Below are 19,726 nucleotides of genomic sequence, written 5' to 3'. Positions count from 1 at the left end.
GTAGGCAACAGTTCCTCCTTCCTGTGAGGCTAACAGCTGATCCATGCTTTTAATGGCTGAACTCTGCAAGGACTGGGGGCTCTCTGCGAGGGGTGGATCAGCAATGGTTCTGAGATGCGCGGTGGGGAGAGGTAGGAGGGCCGCCAGCACGGAAGCCCCAGCGCCCATGCTGAGGGTGGAAGGCAGCAGCAGGCCAGCTGGAGGGACTTGCTCCAGCCACATGGACATCCTGCCCATCGCCACCTAGTCCATTAGCACCTTCTGTCTTGCCAAGCACAATTCTGTGGTCCTTTCCTTTTCCAGAGACTTGTCTTTTGTGCAGATCAATGCAACAAAATGAAGCTGGATCAACTTCAGAGGGAGACGTCCCTGCAAGGCGGGTGGATGGCTTCATGGGGGGCAGGGCCTCTGACTTTAACACTTCTTCCTTACAGAAGGTTAAAACACCTTCAGATTGGAGAATAATGAGGAGAGAGGCCAACTGACTCCCTCTCCTCCTCATTCCATGGGGTGTGGACTCCACTGGTTCTCAGTGACCCAAAGCCAAGAGTTGGTGGAGGAAGGATAGACGAGAAGCCAGAGGCGGGTCAAGGCTGTACAGACTTCCACCCTGTGGCCCGGCCTCAGTCCAGCTGCGCTGCATTTTTCTTAAATTCCTCCTTTACCAACTCGATTCCTTCCTATGCCACTTCCTTTGCCAACCCAGCTTCCCCAATTCTCCCATGGAACCCTGAGACATGTGGCCGAGACACATGCCAGCTCTGGCTCCTGTCGTCCCACTCTCCAGCTGGTCATCCCCCCACCCTCCTGCACACTTTCTAAAACCCTTCATGGAAGCAGAGAACGGCCACCAAAAGTAGTTGCTGGGAGACACCTGCATAGATGCACAGAGGAGAGGGTTGGTTAAGATAAAGCTGAGATGTCTACCTTCCTTTTACTTGGTGGGGCAAAGCCTGGAAGGCAATCTAAGCAGCAGTCAGAAAACGTTCATTCAGAGCTCATAAGTAACTTGAGGGTGGGCTGGAAATGTTTGTGGGTAGCACAACTCGTCCTCTGCTCACATTCCTCTTGCCCATAGCCCCTCACCTTTCATCTTCATGAATCATGGGCTCTGAGCTGATGAGTTTTGGGTGCTATGAAGAGCAAACACTTTGGCTTAGTGCAGAAGGCCAGTCATTAGCATTTCTTTCAGGCTATTCATAGGGCCCAGAGAAACTTTAACAGAAGTGGATTATCAGAAGAAAGTGGCCTTGGCATGGCCGGTTGTGAATTATAATGAAAACAGCGAGTTTCCTGAGTATTTTGCTGAATGCTTTTCTCTTCTCATTTGTCGGCTGCATTCACGCAAGAAACCGGAGCTGAGGAGACCAGGCGATGTCTGTTGTGTGGTTAGCACAGTTATCCAAAGCCACACGCCAGGGACGGAAGCCAGCCCTCCCCCAGCCCTTTTCTGGGAATCTGATGTGGTCAGCAAAGCCTTTGGAAATTGGAATTGTTTGGAGGTAAATGAGGGCACCGAGAAGCTGGGGTGCAGAGTTAATTACAGAGTAAACGACTCTGGTCTGGCCTCTCTGAGCTGGCTGGTCCAGTTTCCCAGCATTGCGGACCCTTGAAAAGTGGAGGATGGGATGGGCAGGTTGTCTTCTCTGGCGTCCCTGCATCCCATCCGTGCCTTTCTCTTGTCCTCCGTCCCCCTCGCTCTGATGCTGCTTGGCCCCTTGTCAGTGTGGGAGGCCTGGGAACTCTGATGGCTCTCCCGGTCACCGAGGTCCTTTGGCCAACAGAGGCACTGGTTTGGCTGGGGACTACTGCTGGACCAGGGCACGGGACTTTGGTCTCTTTATTTGGAAACTACACTCAGGACGGTTGGTCCTCCATGGTTTTCGGTGTCAGCAAAAGAGAAAGAGCAGGAAAGGAGCCTGGTGAGAAGCCACCCCCTTGTCCTTCAAACTATGAGGACAGGAGTGGCAGAAAGAGAGGCAGGAGATGACAGTAGCGTGGGGATGTCAGTCCTTTCTACTGAGGCCAGTGCTCAGACCACCAGGAGCTTCTACACAGGAGCACAGGATTGCCTTCCCTCTCCAGGCACAAGGACAAAAGGAAGAAAACATAACAATAAAGACTGTAGCTTCTTTAACCTATGCTCTTCAAGTATTGCTTGCTGTAAACAGTGTTTGATTTATGTTTTCTCTTTAATTGCAAGAAACGACTGGCTGACTGGAGTCCAAAGCCATTTACGCAGGTCCCCAAATCAGCTCCCAAGGGGAACCTCCTGGAGGCTTGGGCCACACACCTGCAGACCCTTTCCCCAGGGTGCATGGTTGATGACAGTGACGGATGTAAGGCAGGGCTGCCCAGGGTCCTCAGGCGGCTGGTCTGGGAGAGGCCCACCTCTCCCCCACTTCCCAAAGTAACTGTACAGAATCCGAAAGGGAAAGTACCAAAGACCAGCTCCTCATTTGTTGAGGCTTCGCATTAAATAAAACAAACAAACAAACAACAAAACAGTAGCCAAAAGCATTGGTGCTCTATAGACGCCAGCCTCCTGTCCAGAGATGAGAATATACAGGTGTGTGGTTTGTAAAGCTCAATTTCCAGTCGGCCAGGTTGAGCCACTGACGGCTTTGCAATCTGTGCAAAGTTCTGTAGTTTCCACGCTCTTTCGGCTGCCAAGATAATTCCAGGCTTTACTGGCCTCTATGTTTGCGAAGTGTTTGGTGTGGACTTGTGCTCATTCTTCTCCTTCTGATTTTTTTTTTTGATTTCAAGGGAAAGGAAGCAATCATTTTCCCTCCAGTTTCTCCCAGTATCTCTAGTAGGCTTTTTCTGGCCTTTGGAAACAGGACTTCCACAAGGAAGGAGGGGTGGGGGGAACAAAGAAGGCAGGGAACAGAAATCAGAAGTAAACAGAAGTTGGACGGGATTCACAGGGAGGCTTTTGTTTTATTTGTTTTTTTTCCCCCTTTTTCTTAAAAAAAATTAAATAAAGTTCTCATTATTTCCCCAATATACATCAAATGAGTTTTCATGCAAAGCAGCAGTCACAGAGGCAGGAGCCAAGTACCCAGTTGGTGCCTCTCAGCTTGAAGAACCACCTTCTCTGCACCCCCTGCTCCTCTCCGGGTCGGACTGGGGGTGGGAGATACCCAAGGGTCTCCCTGTAGGAAGTGGCTGTGATGGAAACTTGGCTGGCATGGGGAGAGGGGCCATCCCCTCTCCCCGGGTGGGGTCCCAGGGGACAGCAAGCTCTGGGGTCTGATCCCCTTCTCTCGTCCTTCCTTCTGAGACTCCCGGTGTGACAGCCCTCACGGGCCCCTCTGCTCGGGAACGTGAGGCTCTGGCCCTCAGCTCTCAATGGACATGGCATTTATGAGCTGTTCAACCTTGTACGCCAGCCGCTGTCGCCGGGCTTGCTCATCCTGCTCCAAGGCCCCAATGAGCTGAGGAACGAAAACAAAGGTGGGGAAGACTTCAGGACTCCGTCTGGAAGACGCCATTTACCAAACCCTGAATCCTTCTGCCCCAGTGAACATAACCTTAAATAATGGAAATAATTAATTGAAAATATATGTGTGTCTATGTATGTGTGTATGTGTGCATATGTATGTATATACCTTTGCCTGCATGTATATATGCATGTACAAATATGCATATGTTTGTATGTATTTAAAGTGTTTAAAACAATCTTTGGCATATAGAAAGTGCTATGTAAGTGTTGACTATTATTATTATTATTATTACTAATATTACTTGCAGCTCCAATGCTAACGCATGACCTGTGACTTCCCTGAAGTCATATGCATGGTGAGGTCACCTGTCTATCTGAAATGTAACTGACAGCATGTGCCCAAGTGTGAAGAAGAGCCTGATTCATTGTTTAAGAAAGAATGAAATTAGTCGTACAACACTTTGAACTAAAAACAATTATGTTACTAAAAGTGTTATTTATTGTATTAACAATGTGTGAAGGATAATGAAATGTTCAAGAAAGTGTTGGATGAATCAGGAGAGTTTAGGCTGCTTTCTAAAGGAATGGTAATGATTTTTGAGCTCTTGGGGTTTTGACTCCATGAATATGTTTTCTCAATCACCCTTTGCTGCGGTTATGTAAGGACCGAGCCAGGCATTCTGTTTAACCGCCTCACATGCTGTGTGTGTTGGCTTCTGTCCCTTCCAGGGCCCCGTCTTACCTCTTCGCTATACTTGCTGACATAGGAATAGATCTCATTGAGGGCGCTCAGCATGTTGAACTCCACGGCGTGCAGGCGGGACTGCTCAGCGAGGTAGGCATTCATGTCCTGGTCACTGATGGCGGGGAGCTTGGCGATGTCTGCATAGTATCTGCCAGAGAGAGGACAGGCTCTTTGATGGGGACTCAGCAAACATCTGCCTAACCCTACCCTGACAGGCCCCTTGAGAGCACGGGGTGTCCCCAGTTGCCCCTGCCTCCCCGTTTCTCTTCTAATGTGGCTTCCTCTGGCTTCTTGCCTCACACTGAGGTTGAGGCCTGGAGACTGATGCTCTCCCTGAGGCCAGATTCCATCTAGCTGTGAACTTCTGGCTGCGGGGCCCCCCAACTCCTTCCCCTCTGCCAAGTGGTTAAAAGCCCAGACTCTGACCAGACTCCTTATATTCAAATCCCGGCACTGCTATGCGCTAGCTGTGTGACCTTGGGCAAGTTACTTAGGCTCTCTCTGCCTCCGTTTCCTCATCAGTAAAATACAGATGACAGTAATACCTACTTCATAACTCTGGTGGATATGTTACTGAGATGATATATAAAAAATTCAGTCAGAGGGTTGGGTACTTAGCATGTTCTCAACAGACAGTCATTGGAATGATAATGATCTGACTTCCAAGGGCACAAAATTTCCCTTTCTCCTCTGGCAGGAAGTTGGGACAAGGAGGAAGGGTGGGGGCATGAGAGCCCACGGGTGTCACACACACAGTTGCGTCCTGGGCGGTGAGGCCTCCAGGGCAGGGCATGGAGCAGGCGGCCCGGGGCACGGGCCTGTCCCGAGGGGCTGCTCACCTCTCTACCCAGCTCTTGTAGCTGGGGATGTCCTTGGCGTAGAGAAGCTTGTTGGAGGGCGAGTCCTTGCCCAGCCGGTGCTCTGACGTTGAGCACGAGTCCATGAAGGTCTGGGCCACCACGGAGAGGCAGGCGTCCGTGATGCTGCCCTTGTGGATGTCAAATACAAACTGGGGGTTCTTGATCACGTTCACCCAGAAGCGCAGAGGGAGGCTGTAGGAAAGGGCAGAGCAGAGCCTGGCCCGTGTACCTCTGCTACACCCCCACGCTGTCTGGAAATATTCCTCCTTCCCCCCAAATGCCAACTCTCTCTCCAAAGGGCAAGGGAACGAAATCACAGAAACCCAGCCAGGGTGGCTCACTTAGCCCAAGCTGCTCCTGACCCTGGGAGAGCAGGATAGGTGCCATTATACCCAACGGGGTACGACCCTGCTCTCTAACAACGGGGGGTAGAGGGGTGGGCGTGGCGGGTTCCGTTCCCTCCTGGCTGCCTTTTCCAAAGGCCTCCATGCCCCCAGGGGAGCCCAAGTACAGAGAACAGTACAATTTTCTCAGAGCCCCAGACAAAGCCACCAGGCTCCTCGAGTCCCTTCCAGCGCCCGTGGCCATTGTCCAGGGGGACCAGCCAGCAGCCCCTGCACTGCCTCCGAGTGGCACAAAGGGCGCCACCTGAGCTCCCCGCCCAGCCCTCTGCTGGCCTGGCCTGGCTGGGCTGGGGAATGAGCTACCCTGGGGGCAGCTCTTTCAAGCCTCTCCCCAGGGCTTTCTCCTCTCTGGGCCGGGGCGGGGAATGACTCACAGTTGCTCCGCAGCGTTTCCCACCCCAAGAGGAACTCCTCAGTCGTTAGGAGAGTTCCTCTGCAACTCAGGAATTCACAATCAGAGGAGAATGAATTTTCTCTGCTCCTTAGGCCGTGAGGAGGATAAGCCTGTTTACTTCCCTTCAAAACCAGAGCAGCTGCTGTTCCTGCCGCCTTCTCCGACTCCAGCCACCTCAGGCCCTTAACCCTCTGGGCCCTGGCTCGTCCTTCGGGCCCGAGATGGTGCTGTGGCAATCCAGCCTGCTTTCCTCCCGCCTCCTGCATCTCCTGGGGACTCTCAAGGACCCCAGTGGTCTCAGCTGTGCCAAGGCTTTGGAAAAGTCAGCCTTGCCCACTCCAAGCCCTTCCATTATTTCTGCTTATCTTTCAAAATGCAACAGGGTCTCTGACTTCCTGTAACCTAGGAGGAGCGGTGTCGGCTGAGAGGGGCTGCATCTCGCCCACCTCCCCTTCCTCCAGCAGCTTTGGGGAGCTTCTAATATTCTTTCCTTGGATATTAGCTATTTGAAGTCTGGACAAAGGGACTCTTCTGACCACAAGTCCAGGGTAGGGCATTTCTACGACTTGGGGCTGGCCAGAGACAGAAGGCACAGAGATGGAGAGAATCCAGAACTTTCTCCTGACTTCCCTGAAGTCGCCCGCTTGCAGCGCTGGGCCGGGGAGTCCTCCAAAGCAGAGGAGACAGCGATGGCCCCGCCCAGCGAAGTGCCCTGTGGGGTCCTCACCCCAGACACCAGAGTCTCTCCATTTCACCCGCTGAGATCAAAGCTGAAGACCTCACAGGGTCACAGCAACCCCGGGCCCGGAGAAGAGAGGGATACAGGGGGCTGGGTTTTTCCAGAGTGTTTTGCTGGTTGCTAGGACTTTTGATTCCCAAATAACAGCCGGGGCCCATCTGTGTCGGCTCTGTTTTCTGAGGAGAAGGCTGACTCCAGACAGCTGCGTGGGCTGCTTGCCCAACCCAAATGCCGGGACCTCCCTCTCCCTCCTCTGTACTCTTCCCTGAAGGAAGGTTTTTGACTCGGGCTCTTGGCCAGGCCCGTCTGACCTGAAAGCCAGTTGTCAGATTGGTCTGTGGCCCAGGTTCAAACTCCAAGGCCTGCGGGAGCTGCTTCTCCCGCCACTGGGCCTGCTTGTGGAGGGTACCTTAGGGAAGGCAGCCTGCCTGCTGCTCCCCGAGAGCGATGGCGCCGGGGTAATAACTTGGCCTTAAGGGATCAAGTTTGCAGTGACACCCTCTTAGTCAGTGGGCTCAAGTCTATAGCAGGTGCAAGCTTTCCCCAGCACTTCCCCAGGGGTCGAAGTTTAAGTCAGGGCTTCCCTGTCTCAGGAAGTGCCTTAGATTCTGCCCTGCTCAGAATGCCCGACATTGAAGGCTTCAAGCTCTGTTGCCCGGTCTCAAGTGTGGCTCTCTGGGGTTCCTCCAGCAGCCTTTCCTGAGAACCGGAGGTCTGAGGCAGGGAGGAGGCACTTTCTGGGGAAGGGTCTTAGCCTGAAAGGGCACGGCTTGAGCGTGCATCCTGGTGCCAGGCCCCAAGCCAGGCAGGCCCTACTTGGCGCCAGCAACCTGGGGACCAGGCTGGTTCTGCAGAACATACGTGCACTGTCTGTCCTAGGAGCCTTGGATTACACGGCCACAACGGAGAACAGGCTTCCCCATCTCCCTGGCACTGCTGGCCCCCGTGCCCCACAGCGTGCAGGCTCTCCAGGCTGCAGCCCCTGTCCACCCCGGGCTCCCTGAGGGCTCACCAGTTGCTTTTCCATGTGTGCCGCACATCTGTGTCGTGGATGCTGTGTCTGTCTGCCTGCTCATCCAGGAAATCAAACATGTACTTGATGGCCAGGGGGAGAGCGCTGCCCCGGTGCACAGTGCTGAACAAGGTCTCAAACAAGTCATCCACAAACTTCTGCAGGGTGCCCTGTAGGTCGGGTGGTGGGAGAGCAAGAGGTGGAGGATGGGGCACGGCAGGCAGCAGATGGGCAGACCAGATGGTGCCTTGGACAGATCCTGCCTTGAAAATTGGTCTGCGAAGCCAGGCTGTGCAGACGGTGCAGTGAGTGTGGGGAGGGCTGTTGGGGTGCTGGGGAGGTGGGAGAGACTGGATGGGCTGTGGATTCCAGGGAATCCAACATGCAGGCACATGCCACGTTTATGCATGTGTCCATGCCAGGTGGGTGTGGGCACAGGGCATTCGCTAGGAAGACAGCAAGTGCTCTGAGTCCAGGCATCCTGCAGGAGAGGGAGGGTGCAGACTGGTACCAGCTGGTGTCTGAAGAACAAGCTGGGGGGCTGGGGGCTTCTGGCATGAGCAGGGCAGGGCCCCAGAGGGTCTGGCGGGAAGGTGTGAAGAGGCTTATGATATTAGTGGCCTGAGATAAATGGTGTTTGGAGTGACCAGGTGGGAAAACCCTAAGGCACAGCTCTGGCCCACGGGGCCTCAGGGTCTCTGAGGCAGGGACAAGGCTGGGCCTGGGTACCACAGTTTACAGGTTCAAGAAACACCTCTGACGGAGAGGAAAATGTCTAGCTTTTTCTACTGTTTCTTCATTGGTCTTTTATTAGCCTATCAGGCAAAGCAAAATTTGAGACATGCCGTCTGATGGTCTATTTCTGTGTCACTTCTGGGATCCAGTCTGAGAGCTGTAATCTGGATGCCATTGTTAGAATTTCAGCAACACTTCTGCGGGTCATTGGGGTAGAGCATTTGAAATCTAGTCTGTCCTGGCAAATATGGGCATATGATGGCCATACTTATGGGCATATTTGTTCTCTGCTGGGGGAGCTGGAAGACAACTTAGATCACAGCTTCCAGCACTGCCTCATTCCATCAATACTGAGGGATGGATGGCATGGACTAGGGAAGGGGGGCCTCCCCTGCGATTACTGGCAGGACCAGGCCTTCCTGCTTTTCTTCCCATGAGGCCAGAAAGGAAAAGAAAAGGCAGTGATGGTGGAGGTTGGCTTATCTGTCCGATTAACACCAGTAAGGAAGCCCCAGTATCTTCCTAAGGTGCACGGAGACCCAGAGGTGAGAGAGCCATTCCTCTGAAGCGTAGCGGTGGTCTTGAGGGGTGGGCCAGGAACAACCATATCCTTGTAATTTTTGCCAAAGGATAGGGGTCAGCAGAGGCCTGATCCCCTGGGGAGCCTGCCCTGGACTCCCACCTGCTTGTCCCCAGGGGGACAGGCCCCATGACATCCTTCCTATGCTGTGGTGGTGGTGGGGAGGGCAGGACGTACTCCTCTGGGGAGCCCTTCCTGGACTGGGCAGAGCAGGAGTTACCTTGGTGGCCAGCAGCCGCGTCAGGTAGATCTCAGACACCATCTTGCTGCCCCGGTCACCCTCCTTCTGGTCCCCGTGGTCATGGTTCTTCACCAGGTGCCACACCTTGACCCCGCTCTCCAGGTCTGGGGTGATCATGGGGGCCCGGGAGCGCAGGCTGTCAGGACTGCCTGTGTACCTGAAGGAGGAGTCTGAGAAGCGGACAGGGGGCCTGTAAGGGACTGATTTCTTTCATTATCCTGCCTTGTAGAATCCTACAATCTCTGCCCTCCAGCGACACTCAGAATAAACTGGTTTCCATTAGGAGGGGACACATGGGACTTCATATTTGGTGGGTTACTTTAGGGACCCTTGGTTGGCATGAGGATGGAGGAGCCTAAAATTTTATTTTTATTCTTTAAAGTATTTAGAAATTCTGTGAGCTGGAGAGACCCCTGGGGATTTGGGATTCTCCCCGCTCCCCTGATGCTTCCGGCAAGGAATAATCAAGAGGTCAACTATTAACTGGGTATTTTCACAGGGGCTTTGATAAAAGTCTGGATACTAAGGAGCTAAAAGTTGTAAATACTCCCTTTTGGGACTTAGAGGGGCCCTTGTTTCTTGGGGCCAAAAATACGGAATTGCCTAAGCCCTTTTTGGAGCCACTGGCCTCAGTTCTAGGATGTACACAAAACCAGAGAAAATGGAATAAGACACAGTGAAGCCCCGTAACCTCATTGTTGCAAGGGCACTGGGGGGCCTAGCACTCCTCGGGGGTGGATGGGCTAGGATGGCCAATTTGTAGTCCGTTTGGGACACTTTTGAGAGTAAAAGGGCACTATTGATAATTCAGCCAGGACAACAGTCATAAAGTGGCATTGTACAAGGAACTGGCAGTATATGAACCCCCATCCAGGTTTCTCCTTCTTTCTGGGGCCCTCAAACCCCTCCGCCAGTACTGGACTGTTAAAAGGAGGGGCACAGGGTATACCGCCTGTGCCCATCGCTCTGAAGAGATGGGCTTCCCTGGGGATGTCTGGACTAGCAGGGCAGGGAAACAAATGACCAAACGCCTTTGACTGGAGGCGGGCGGCAGCGAGGGAATCTGTTGTCAGGAGGGCTGGTGACTGGTTCCTGGAGGGTCACGGGAGACTCCCCTCTGAGCTGCCTTCCTGGTCCTCACCGTATCTGCTGATGGACGTCCGGGAGATGCTGGCAGAGGCAGGGATGTTGTAGGAGGAGGTCTGCTTGGGGACCAGAGCCACCACGGATCTGTCTGACACCTGAGAAGGGTATGAAAGGTCCAGTGCAGGTGAATGTAGGTATCTTGGGAAATTGAATAGCCAAGTACTTCTAGAAGGTTATGGAGTGGGTGTGGGGTAGAGCACAAGGAGGTCAGGAATACTAGAAATAACATCCCTGCTGTCCCCAGGTGCCACCTGTGGCTGTTAAGCATTGGAAATCTGCTTAGTCCCAAGTGACACAGTCTCAGCTGACATGAGCTGTTAATGTGAACAATACACCCTAGGTTTCAATGGCTCAGCATGACTATTGTACAGGCGATCTCATTCATAAGTTTTATATTGATTACATGTTAAATGTAATTGTTTTAGATCAATTCAGTTAAATAAAATATATTGTGAACATTAATTTCATTGGTTTACTTTTACTTTTTAAATGCGGTTGGTAAGAAATTTAAAATGTCACACGTAGCTTGCATTATAATTCTATCGGACGGCACTGGGCCAGGCCTGGCGCCTCCCTTCAGCCTTGTGAATTATGTAGAATTGTTCCCATTTTCCAGGTGAGCAAACTGGAGCACTGAGAGGCTGAGGACACACAGTTAATACATGGCAGAGCCAATATTTGTAGCCAGGTCTGCCAGGCTCCAGACCTGGTTACAAATCTTCCCATTATACCCTAATTTTGGGATTTCATTTCAAGTCACACTGGTCTGAAGCCTGTTTTCTCTTTCGGCTCTGCTTGCTTCCTGGCCTGAGTCCTTTAAAGCCTGGATCACCTTGAGCAATGGGGCAGCTGCTCCCGGGGAGTCAGAGGGAAAGGAGACGTCTTGCCCTATCCTCTGTGGGGGTGCCCAGGCTCAGCACCCAGCCTGGAGGGAAAGGGGTGATAAATGAGGAGCCATATTGAAGACATTTGGGGCCATTCTGATTTAAGATTACTGTCCATCCAATAAAAATGGAGAATCCCCAGAATTGTGGCGATCCAATTAAACCCCTAACGCAGAGGGAATAAAACAGCTATAATAATGTTATGGGCCATAAAACATTCCTATTAAACCATTTTTTATTTTAACAATTTTTATGAACTTTATAAGCTTGATTTATAGCTGCACCAGTCGTAAAACCATCTTTCTGGGTCTTAAATTGTCAGCCCCTCTCTCCTACCAAAAAAGAATTAAATGTTGAGAAGTCGAACTATAAATGAACATTAGTGCTAACGGGATTCCCTGATAGCCAGTTTTAGTAGTGGTGTTTAATTTTACCCTCCCTATAAATCTGTGGGAGCCTGGGAAGTTTTTTAACATCTCTTTGTTAATTAAGATTATGCAAATTTTCTCCTGTGGGGTCTCCTAGGACCTGGGCCTCCAGGGAGGGTCACGAGAGGGCGGTGCTGTGACTCGGTGGCATAAAGCTGCAGGGTCCTGTACGTCCCAGAGGGGGCACCTTCCTGTACTGCCAGCAGTTCGCAGTCTCAGCACCCGGCCTGGAGCTCCCCGCCTCTGCCTTTCAGGAGGAGCTCTCCTTGCAACTGACAGCCTAGAAATGATACTTTGAAGCCTGGCAAGGGCAGGGGTTTACCCTCCCAGGAAGAACAGAACACATTATCATTTATGGCTTGTTGTCACCGAAGGGAAGATTCACAAGGTGACTTGAATGACCACAGTTCAATTCAATTCCGGGTCTTGTCACTAAATCTCTCTTCTGGCCTCAGTTTTTCTTCCTCTTGACCAAGAGGCAATGCAAATCAGTGGTCAAGATGCCTGGCTGGGTCTGACCTTGGCTCTGCCACTTACACGCTACACGACTTTGGGAAATTCACTTAACCTCTCTGTGCCTCAGTTGTCTCACGTGTCACTGGGGATAATCATGGTGTCTAGGTTTGTCATGAGGATTCGAGGAGTCAGGACACGTCAAGGCTGAGAGCAGTGCCTGGCGCCCAGTGAGCTCTCAGCAAGTATTGGCATTAGTGGTGCACTGCGGGCACCAGCAGCCTAGGCATCTCCCAAAGGGAAGACTAAGCCCCGCTGTCCCCTGTCACTCAGGGCCAGCATGTGGGAAGTACCTCACAAGCAGCAAAGCTCAGTAAATATTTGAGCAACGAATGAATACATGAATGATAAATGACATCAGGGAATTGAAAGTGCTTTGTATGGTAAGCACTGTAAGTACAAAATATTCCATTTTTCTGATTGGGAGCCACAGGACAGACGGTCCAGGAACAAGCGTGAGGGCGCCACAGGGAAGAAATTCCCACTTCCGCCCTAGAGAAACTTACGATTTGGGGGCCTAATGCTATTTGCTTCTGGGCTTTCTTCAGCTCCAACTGGTTCATTACAACTTTCTACAGGGTGCACCAGGCTCTGCGTGCAGTGGTGGTGGTGGGGTGGCCGTGGACTCCACAGAGAATGGCCATAGCCGCCTCGGTGCAACTGTACCTCCGAGGTACCTCGCCTACTGAGCCTAGTCCTTCCAACCACCTTCACAGGTCGGGGTTCTTATCCCCATTTTATAGATAAGAAGCCCGAGATTTAGAGACACTGAAGTTAAACTACCAGGGAGTGGGGAAAGCATTAAATACTGCTTGAAAAGCTTCTGTTCTTTCCACCACACCACAGTCCCTCCATCTTGGGGGGTCCCATCAGGGTGTCAGCATACAGGCATAAAGGCCAGAGAGGTGGAGAGGAGTGTTTTGGGGTCTCCCCAGTGCCCCCCACCTTGGGAGCCTCCGAGACAGCTCCTGTTGGTTGTCAGGGCCCCTGGTGGCATGGTTGATGGCAACTCGGTGCTTGCCAGCCCAGCCTGCCTGGCCTTGTGAGCCCTCCCTGTGTGAGGCGGGGACCGAGATGGATGCCAGGAGGTTGCCGGGGAGGTACAGGCAATCCTGCTGGGGCTCACAGCCCGAGGCACTTCCTCTGGCTGGTTTCGTTTTCTGTATGTCTCTCATTCCCAACTTCTATTTTAGTATTTTTCCTGAATCCCAACCAGCCTACCTGTGCTGAATCTTCCAGAGACCCCCTCCCTGCCCCACCCGGCCCCACTGTGAGAGGTTACCAAGGAGGGAAGGGGGCTGGGGTGGGAGAAGATACTCCTGGATCTTTTGTTCTTTTGCTGGAATTGCTTTGTGACTATTCATTCAGTGTGTCCGCCACCGTGCTAAGCACTTTATCTACCTTATTTAATCTATTCCACACACCTTTATGGGCAGGGATCACCATTCACCCCATTTTACAGATGAGAAGGAAGGTAAGTAATTTCCCCAAGGACACCAGCTAGAATGCAAGACTAAGGGCAAGTCTAACCACATCCCTGCCCCATTGCAAGTGAGAAGTGTGAGCTGCACTGGTAAGATGCCCGAGAGAGCAGCGGCTACCTGCGGTAGGCGTCCTCGTGGAGAACCTCACGGTAACCACAGAGACACATGGGATAGAAATGCCCAGCCTTACCCCAGCCTAGAGAGGTCAGCTGCTCAGCTTGGAATCTGGCCACTCATGCATTTGGTACATTCCCTCAGCCATGCTTAGGGGCAGCCGTGGCTGACAGCCACTGCTTTAGGCTCAGGAAGGAGGAGGAAAGCGGAGATAAACAAAACCCCTTTTAGGCTAATGAGGACCTGAGAGCAAACCGTGGAGGACAGGGAACATTCCGGGAAGCCAAAGGCCCTAGACCTGCTGAGGGGCTGCGTCCAACCTGATAATGCACCAGTGTGTTGAGCCTCTTCCAGTCACCCTCGATCTTGGTGGTGATGTCCTCATCCTGCAGCACGACCCTGGCTATCCGGCCTTGACGCCACTCTGGGTAGAGGGGGTGGTGCACATAGCAGTGTGAGGGCATGGGGGCTGTGAGCCAGGATCTCCCAGCCCTGTCTCCTCCAGGGACCTGCAGGCTGGTGCCACCCACAGAACTTAGAGACAACCCAGGCTCCATGGGGCCAAGACAGCTGGGGAGAGGTGTGGGCCTCCCTGGAGGCAGCCACATCTGCCAGGCAGTGCCCTGGAGAAGTATTCACGTGGTCCCTCGCCTGGGCAGGACCCAGCTGCACCCCAGGAGGGGCTGCATTGCAGGGCAGAGGGTGGGGCTTCCCGTCTTCCCCTCCCATCCCCAGCCCGAATACCGGCCTAGAACTGGCTTTTTCATCCCTGGCCCCGCTGCCCCAAGGCCAGGCCTCCTACCCAAGTCCATGTCAGCAGCCCGAGGCCGCTGGGAGTAGGGCACATTCTTATAGACGGCATCAAGGATCTTCTCCTTGACCTGCGTGATGGTGTCACAGTTTAACACCTTCACTGGGATCTCTGGACTGTTCTCGTTGTCCGGGTTGACACAGTTCAGTATCTACAAGTGGTGATAGAAGGGGACAATGATAGGAGTTGAAGGAGCAGTCTGGGGAGGGGGGAGCTGGGCCTGGGGGTCTTCTCTGTCTAAGGCTCACTCCTTTACAGGAGAAACAGGGGGGCCTCTCTGGCTGTGCCTCAGTTTCTGTGCACCTTCCTGCCATCTGCCAAATGACAACCAGAATCATTATGCCCACCCCTTCTTTCTCAAAGAACTGGGACTCTACTTTCCAGCGCCTGGATGGCTCAGGGGAGACAACTGTCCTGGAGTGAGGTGTCCTAGGGGTTTAGAGATGGCTCCAGGTGTATTGAGGGCTGGCCACCCACTTCCCCGATGCATCTATATTAGGCATAAGCAGACTTACATGCTTTATCGTAATGTAAATTTCCCCATATCTAATGGTGGGTGATCTCCCCCACCCCCAATACTATCTAGAGTAAACTGAGGCAGAGAATGCTCTTGGGGGCCACCCAATGAGATGGTGTATCTGCCTCACTCTGGTCCACTTGGCCTACCCCTTGGCCATGCCCCCAGGCCAGCCTCCCAGGCTCCTCACTGACCCCTCAGATTGGCTTTCTGCTCGGAGAGCAGAGTACGGGCCGGAGGCAGGAAGCCCGCACGTCCCCTGGCTGCCGGCCTCCTTACCAGCGTCTTGTACTCGATCTGCTGCCGGATGAGCTTGTCCTCGCTCAGGGAGTAGCGCGCTTCGCCTGTGATGGCGTCGATGGGGCCCTTCTCCATCTGCTGCTTGATGGCACAGTAGAGCATGAAGAGCGGCTCCCCGGCGCATTCCTGCGGGCACAGGCAGCGTGTGGGGCATGTGGCACCACCAGCCTCCTCCCCTCCATCTCCTCGACTGTGTTCCTGGGCCCTCTTGGCTCGGGAGCACCCCGGCTGCGCAGGTTCCTGTTCCTGAGGGGCACCCCGTTGCAGCCCTGAAGGCTGGGCTCAGAGAAGCAACCCCTCATTTGGCTCCTGGCTCCAGGCCCTGGCTCACCTTCAGGAACTTGTGCAGGAGGAAGGCAAACCAGTTGGTCAGCATCTTCTCAGCCACAGACTCTGTCCTGGGGAGGGAGAAGGTATGAGCGGCAGGCCTTTGTGGAGGGCTCTCGGAGGGGCCTGGATTGTGGTGTGCACCACGGCCCAAGAAAACAATAGGGCACCAAAGGCCGGCATGCTGGTAACCAAAGTGTGCTGTTGGGCCACAGGTTTCTTCTTTCCTGGCCTCTGTCTAGTGTGCCAACCCAGTGGTACTGAGGGTCTGCAGATAAAGGTGTCAAGTACCCCATCCCAGAGAGCTATCAAATACCAGGCTCCCCACATCCTTCTGGCCTCAGGGTGATAAATAGAGCTTCTCTGTCCCTCTGGGATTTCTTGCATGCCTGAATAGTCTTTTGCATACCCAGAAGGTCCCTGGTACCCATCCCTCCAAACACGCAGACTCAGACTGCCTAGTTTCAAATCCTGACCCTGCCATGTACCAGCTGTGTGACCTTGGGCAACTCTTTTCAGCTCTCTGGGTTCAGTTTCCCCATCTCTAAATGGGGGCAATAATAATATCTATACCTCGAGGTTGTTGTCAGGGTTGAATGAGTTAATGTAAGTAAAGTGCTAAGAATAGTGCCTGGAGCCTGGTGAGCACTACTTAGCTTTAGCTGGCATTACTGCTGTCACGTGGGGTAGTGGGTCCCAGCCCCTCAGGTGTAGAGCAGCGTGTGTAAGTGTTCAGCTGACGGGGATCTGCTTCTGCAAGCAGCTCCCTTCCACCCCGCCCCCCCCACACCCGGGGCTGCAGATCTGGGGACCTGGGAAGGAACAAAGCGGCTGTGACAGACCCTCAGTGATGGGGATGCCGAGGGGTCTTTTAACTCCCTGCACGTGCTGCAAATTATACCCTCTGGTTGCCGTAAATCCCAGGCATTTGCCAGGGCTGCTCAGCAATCTGGGCCTGGGAGAGACTGACAATGGCAGAAGAAATTGTAGCTTTCTCTCCTGGCCCCTCCCAGCACCCTCTCCCAGCATTGTGCCTGAGATTAGTTCTAATTTAAATACAACAGTTCTTAATGAGAGTTTCTAATGCTCAGATTGGCAGGATGGGGGCTCAGTACTCATAAAACAAAGCCCTTCTTTCTCCCTCCTCACCCCACGTGGGCTCTAGGAGCTGGAGACCTTGCTAGGAGCAGGTTAAAGAGGCGGGTGGTGGAACGCCAGCAATCCTTGCTGCCAGAGGAGCTCCAAAGCTCTGCTCTGTGGGTTCGGGGGATGGATGCCAAGCCTCCAACCCCCTATTCTGCCAGGACAATGGCAAATGGGGGAAGGAGTGTGTGGTGGATGCTGATGATTCAGATCCCGGAACGGGGAGCAGAAGGGAGAGCCTGCTCACACTCTCCAGCCTGGCGCTGTCCAGCAGAACCTTCTGTGATGATGGAAATGTTCTCTATCTGTGCTGTTCAATTTGGTGGCTAGTATGTGGGGACTGAGCACTTGGAATGTGGCTAGTGCGTGGAAGAACTGGATGCTGCACTTTATCTCATTTTAATGAATGGCCACATGTGGCTATTGTGTGGGACAGCACAGCTCCAGGGACACAGGGAGGGAGAGAGACCATGTGACAGATGTTATCGGTGCCATTTTGTCAATGAGAAAACGAAACAGCAGAGAGGCCACGTCACTGGCCCAGGATCACACAGCCAGCAGGTGGCTAGCTGGGGCTCAAGCTGAGGCCCGTGCTCCTCCATCCCTGAGCAGCTGCAGATGCTGCACAGCCACGCGGGCCGGGGGAAGATCAGATTCCGTACTGTGCGATGTGCAGACACAGGACACAGGCTGTTCTGCATGGATGTCATCTCTGGGGCTGGGAGCCTCTCATGCCGCTCGTGGGGACATGCTCTAACGAGGCTCTGGGTCCTTCCTGGGCACCCACCGCCCTCCCCACCCCCTGCCGCAGGTCAGACCTCCGGAGCAGCAGCTTGGGATGGTTCTTGTTCTCCAGGTTCTTATCGATGAGGTCAGAGAGCAGCTGCTTGAGGACGTCGGTGGCGTACTCCAGGCGGCCCTGCAGGCCGGTCATGACGAGCGAGGCCACGTTGCCGCGGTCGCGCATGGAGAAGCTGCGCTGGGCCTCCAGCGTGCGAATGAAGGTCAGGAGGAATGCTTTGTTGTTGATGAGCTGGGCAAAGAGCTTCAGGGCCTTCTCCACACGCGGCTGCCCGTTTCCCTGCACCTGGGCGGACACGCGCGCACCCTCAGAGCCCAGCCCCTAGCCTGTGCTCTTCCTGAGGGTCTTTGCTGCTGACGGCATCAGCAATGGAGATCTGTCCCCAACACCTACACCCACCCACCCCGTTTCCCCAACCACGGTGATGTGGGAATGGCTGGTGTCTGAAGTCTGTAGTCTGCTCTGACTTCCCACTGTGCTGGGAGGGTTGGGCTCCGGCCGGGGCCCTCCGGGGGTGGGGGTATGCCCGCCACCTGATTTCCCAAGTGTGTGCTGGGAGTTAGTTACCCTATCAGACTTACTCGGTTTACTAGTCTCCCCTTAATCCCTTCTGCTCTGCTTTGTTATCTTTAGTAAAACAAACCAATAAATGAATACACCTCACAGAATCATAGGTCTTTTCTTAAGCTACCTTAAACCCATTTGAGAATGAGGCAGAATCTTAATTAATTCTGTCATTAATTAAAAAATGACAATGAACCTTCCCTGGAATCACCCCAAAGAGCCTGGGTGCCCCCCTTTGGCTGTGATCGTCCCAATCAGAATATTCTTGTTGCGGCGATGCTATCGACAGGCTATTTCTGCTGCTCGCCCTGACCTTCCTTCAAGCCGCTGGGCCCCATCGGCCTTCCTAGCAAGCCCAGGCCCTGCATCCCTGCTGGGAGAGGGAGGCAGGCATTACCTCCAGTTCCCGCAGGACGGGGTGGTCCTCGATGCCGGGGAAAAGGACTCGCATGGCATAGGTACGGTAGTCCAGGTAAGGGATTCCTGAGCGGTCCAGGTCGCTGGTCAGCTCATTGATGTCTGTCTGGAGCTCGGCAAAAGCTAGGGAAGTGCAGTGGAGACTGAGTGGCCCCAGGGGGGAACCCAGGCAGGGGATGGGAAAGGCAGGAGAAGGCTGCGGAGCTGGACAGGGGGCGTCGGGGTAGGGAAGGTCACAGGGCTGTGTCTGCAGGGCGGGTGTGCTCTCTCCAGGCTACCTTTATGAGGTGGCGGGAATACGGGCAATTTTTATTATCTCCTCCTCTCTGCTTAGCAACAATTTTGAGTTTTCTTTCTATGTATCACAGGTGTAGTGGAAACAAGAAAAGGAAACAGCACCATGATTGGTTGTAGATGTGCGGGCACTGGCAGCAGGCGAGGGAGCAGGGCAAAGACCAGAGCATTGCTTTGCTCCCCTTCCGCAAGCAAGAGGATAAGTCAGGATGCAGAAACCTTGGGGGAAGATGCAAACCCAAACCACCATAACATACCACTTCACGCCCATTAGGTTGGCTATCATTAAAAACAGAAAATAACAAATGCTGGTGAGGATAGGGAAAAGCTGGAACCCTTGTGCACTGCTGGTGGGAACATAAACTGGTGCAGCTGCTCTGGAAACCAACTTGGTGGTTTCTCAAGAAATTAGACACAGAAGTACCGGACGATCCAGCAACTCCACTCCCAGGTTTATACCCAAAAGGATGGGCAGCAGGGACTTGAACAAATACTTGTGCATTCTTGCTCCTAGTAGCATTGAAAGGTGGAAACAACCCACGTCTACTGCCAGATCTGGATAAAATGTATGTGGTGTATATAGTCTATGAAGGTGGTAATACATTCGGCCTTAAAAAGGAATGAGATTCTGACATGCTGCAACATAGATGCACATTGAAGACATGTTAAGGGAAATAAGCCAGACGTGCAAGGACACACGCGGGAGCATCTCCACCGTATGAGTCCACTTACGTGAAGTTCCTACAGTCGGCAAATGCATAGACAGAAAGTGGGATGGTGGGTACCAGCGCCTGAGGGTTCGTGTTTAATGGGTACTGAGTTTC

The 19,726-nt window shown here is 53.2% G+C and overlaps 1 protein-coding gene across 1 annotated transcript in view; it reads right to left on the bottom strand.

The window, feature by feature from the left end:
* Positions 1-651: 651 nt before the first annotated feature.
* Positions 652-19,726, bottom strand: part of PLXNA2 (plexin A2) — a 207,878-nt gene continuing 188,803 nt past the window's right edge. The window contains exons 21-32 of the mRNA XM_036912405.2: positions 18,589-18,731; positions 17,644-17,912; positions 15,687-15,753; positions 15,335-15,481; positions 14,530-14,689; positions 14,048-14,151; positions 10,300-10,399; positions 9,138-9,328; positions 7,603-7,772; positions 5,033-5,245; positions 4,191-4,341; positions 652-3,440 (exon numbers count right to left, since the gene is read on the bottom strand). Coding sequence (XP_036768300.2) covers positions 3,345-3,440; positions 4,191-4,341; positions 5,033-5,245; positions 7,603-7,772; positions 9,138-9,328; positions 10,300-10,399; positions 14,048-14,151; positions 14,530-14,689; positions 15,335-15,481; positions 15,687-15,753; positions 17,644-17,912; positions 18,589-18,731 — 1,811 coding nt within the window. The 3' untranslated portion in view covers positions 652-3,344. The remainder of the gene's footprint in view (positions 3,441-4,190; positions 4,342-5,032; positions 5,246-7,602; positions 7,773-9,137; positions 9,329-10,299; positions 10,400-14,047; positions 14,152-14,529; positions 14,690-15,334; positions 15,482-15,686; positions 15,754-17,643; positions 17,913-18,588; positions 18,732-19,726) is intronic.

Source organism: Manis pentadactyla, chromosome 9, assembly GCF_030020395.1.
Source record: "Manis pentadactyla isolate mManPen7 chromosome 9, mManPen7.hap1, whole genome shotgun sequence".
NCBI lineage: Eukaryota > Metazoa > Chordata > Mammalia > Pholidota > Manidae > Manis > Manis pentadactyla.
The sequence above is the reverse complement of the archived record's forward strand: the minus strand, read 5'-3'. Positions and strand labels throughout refer to the sequence as shown.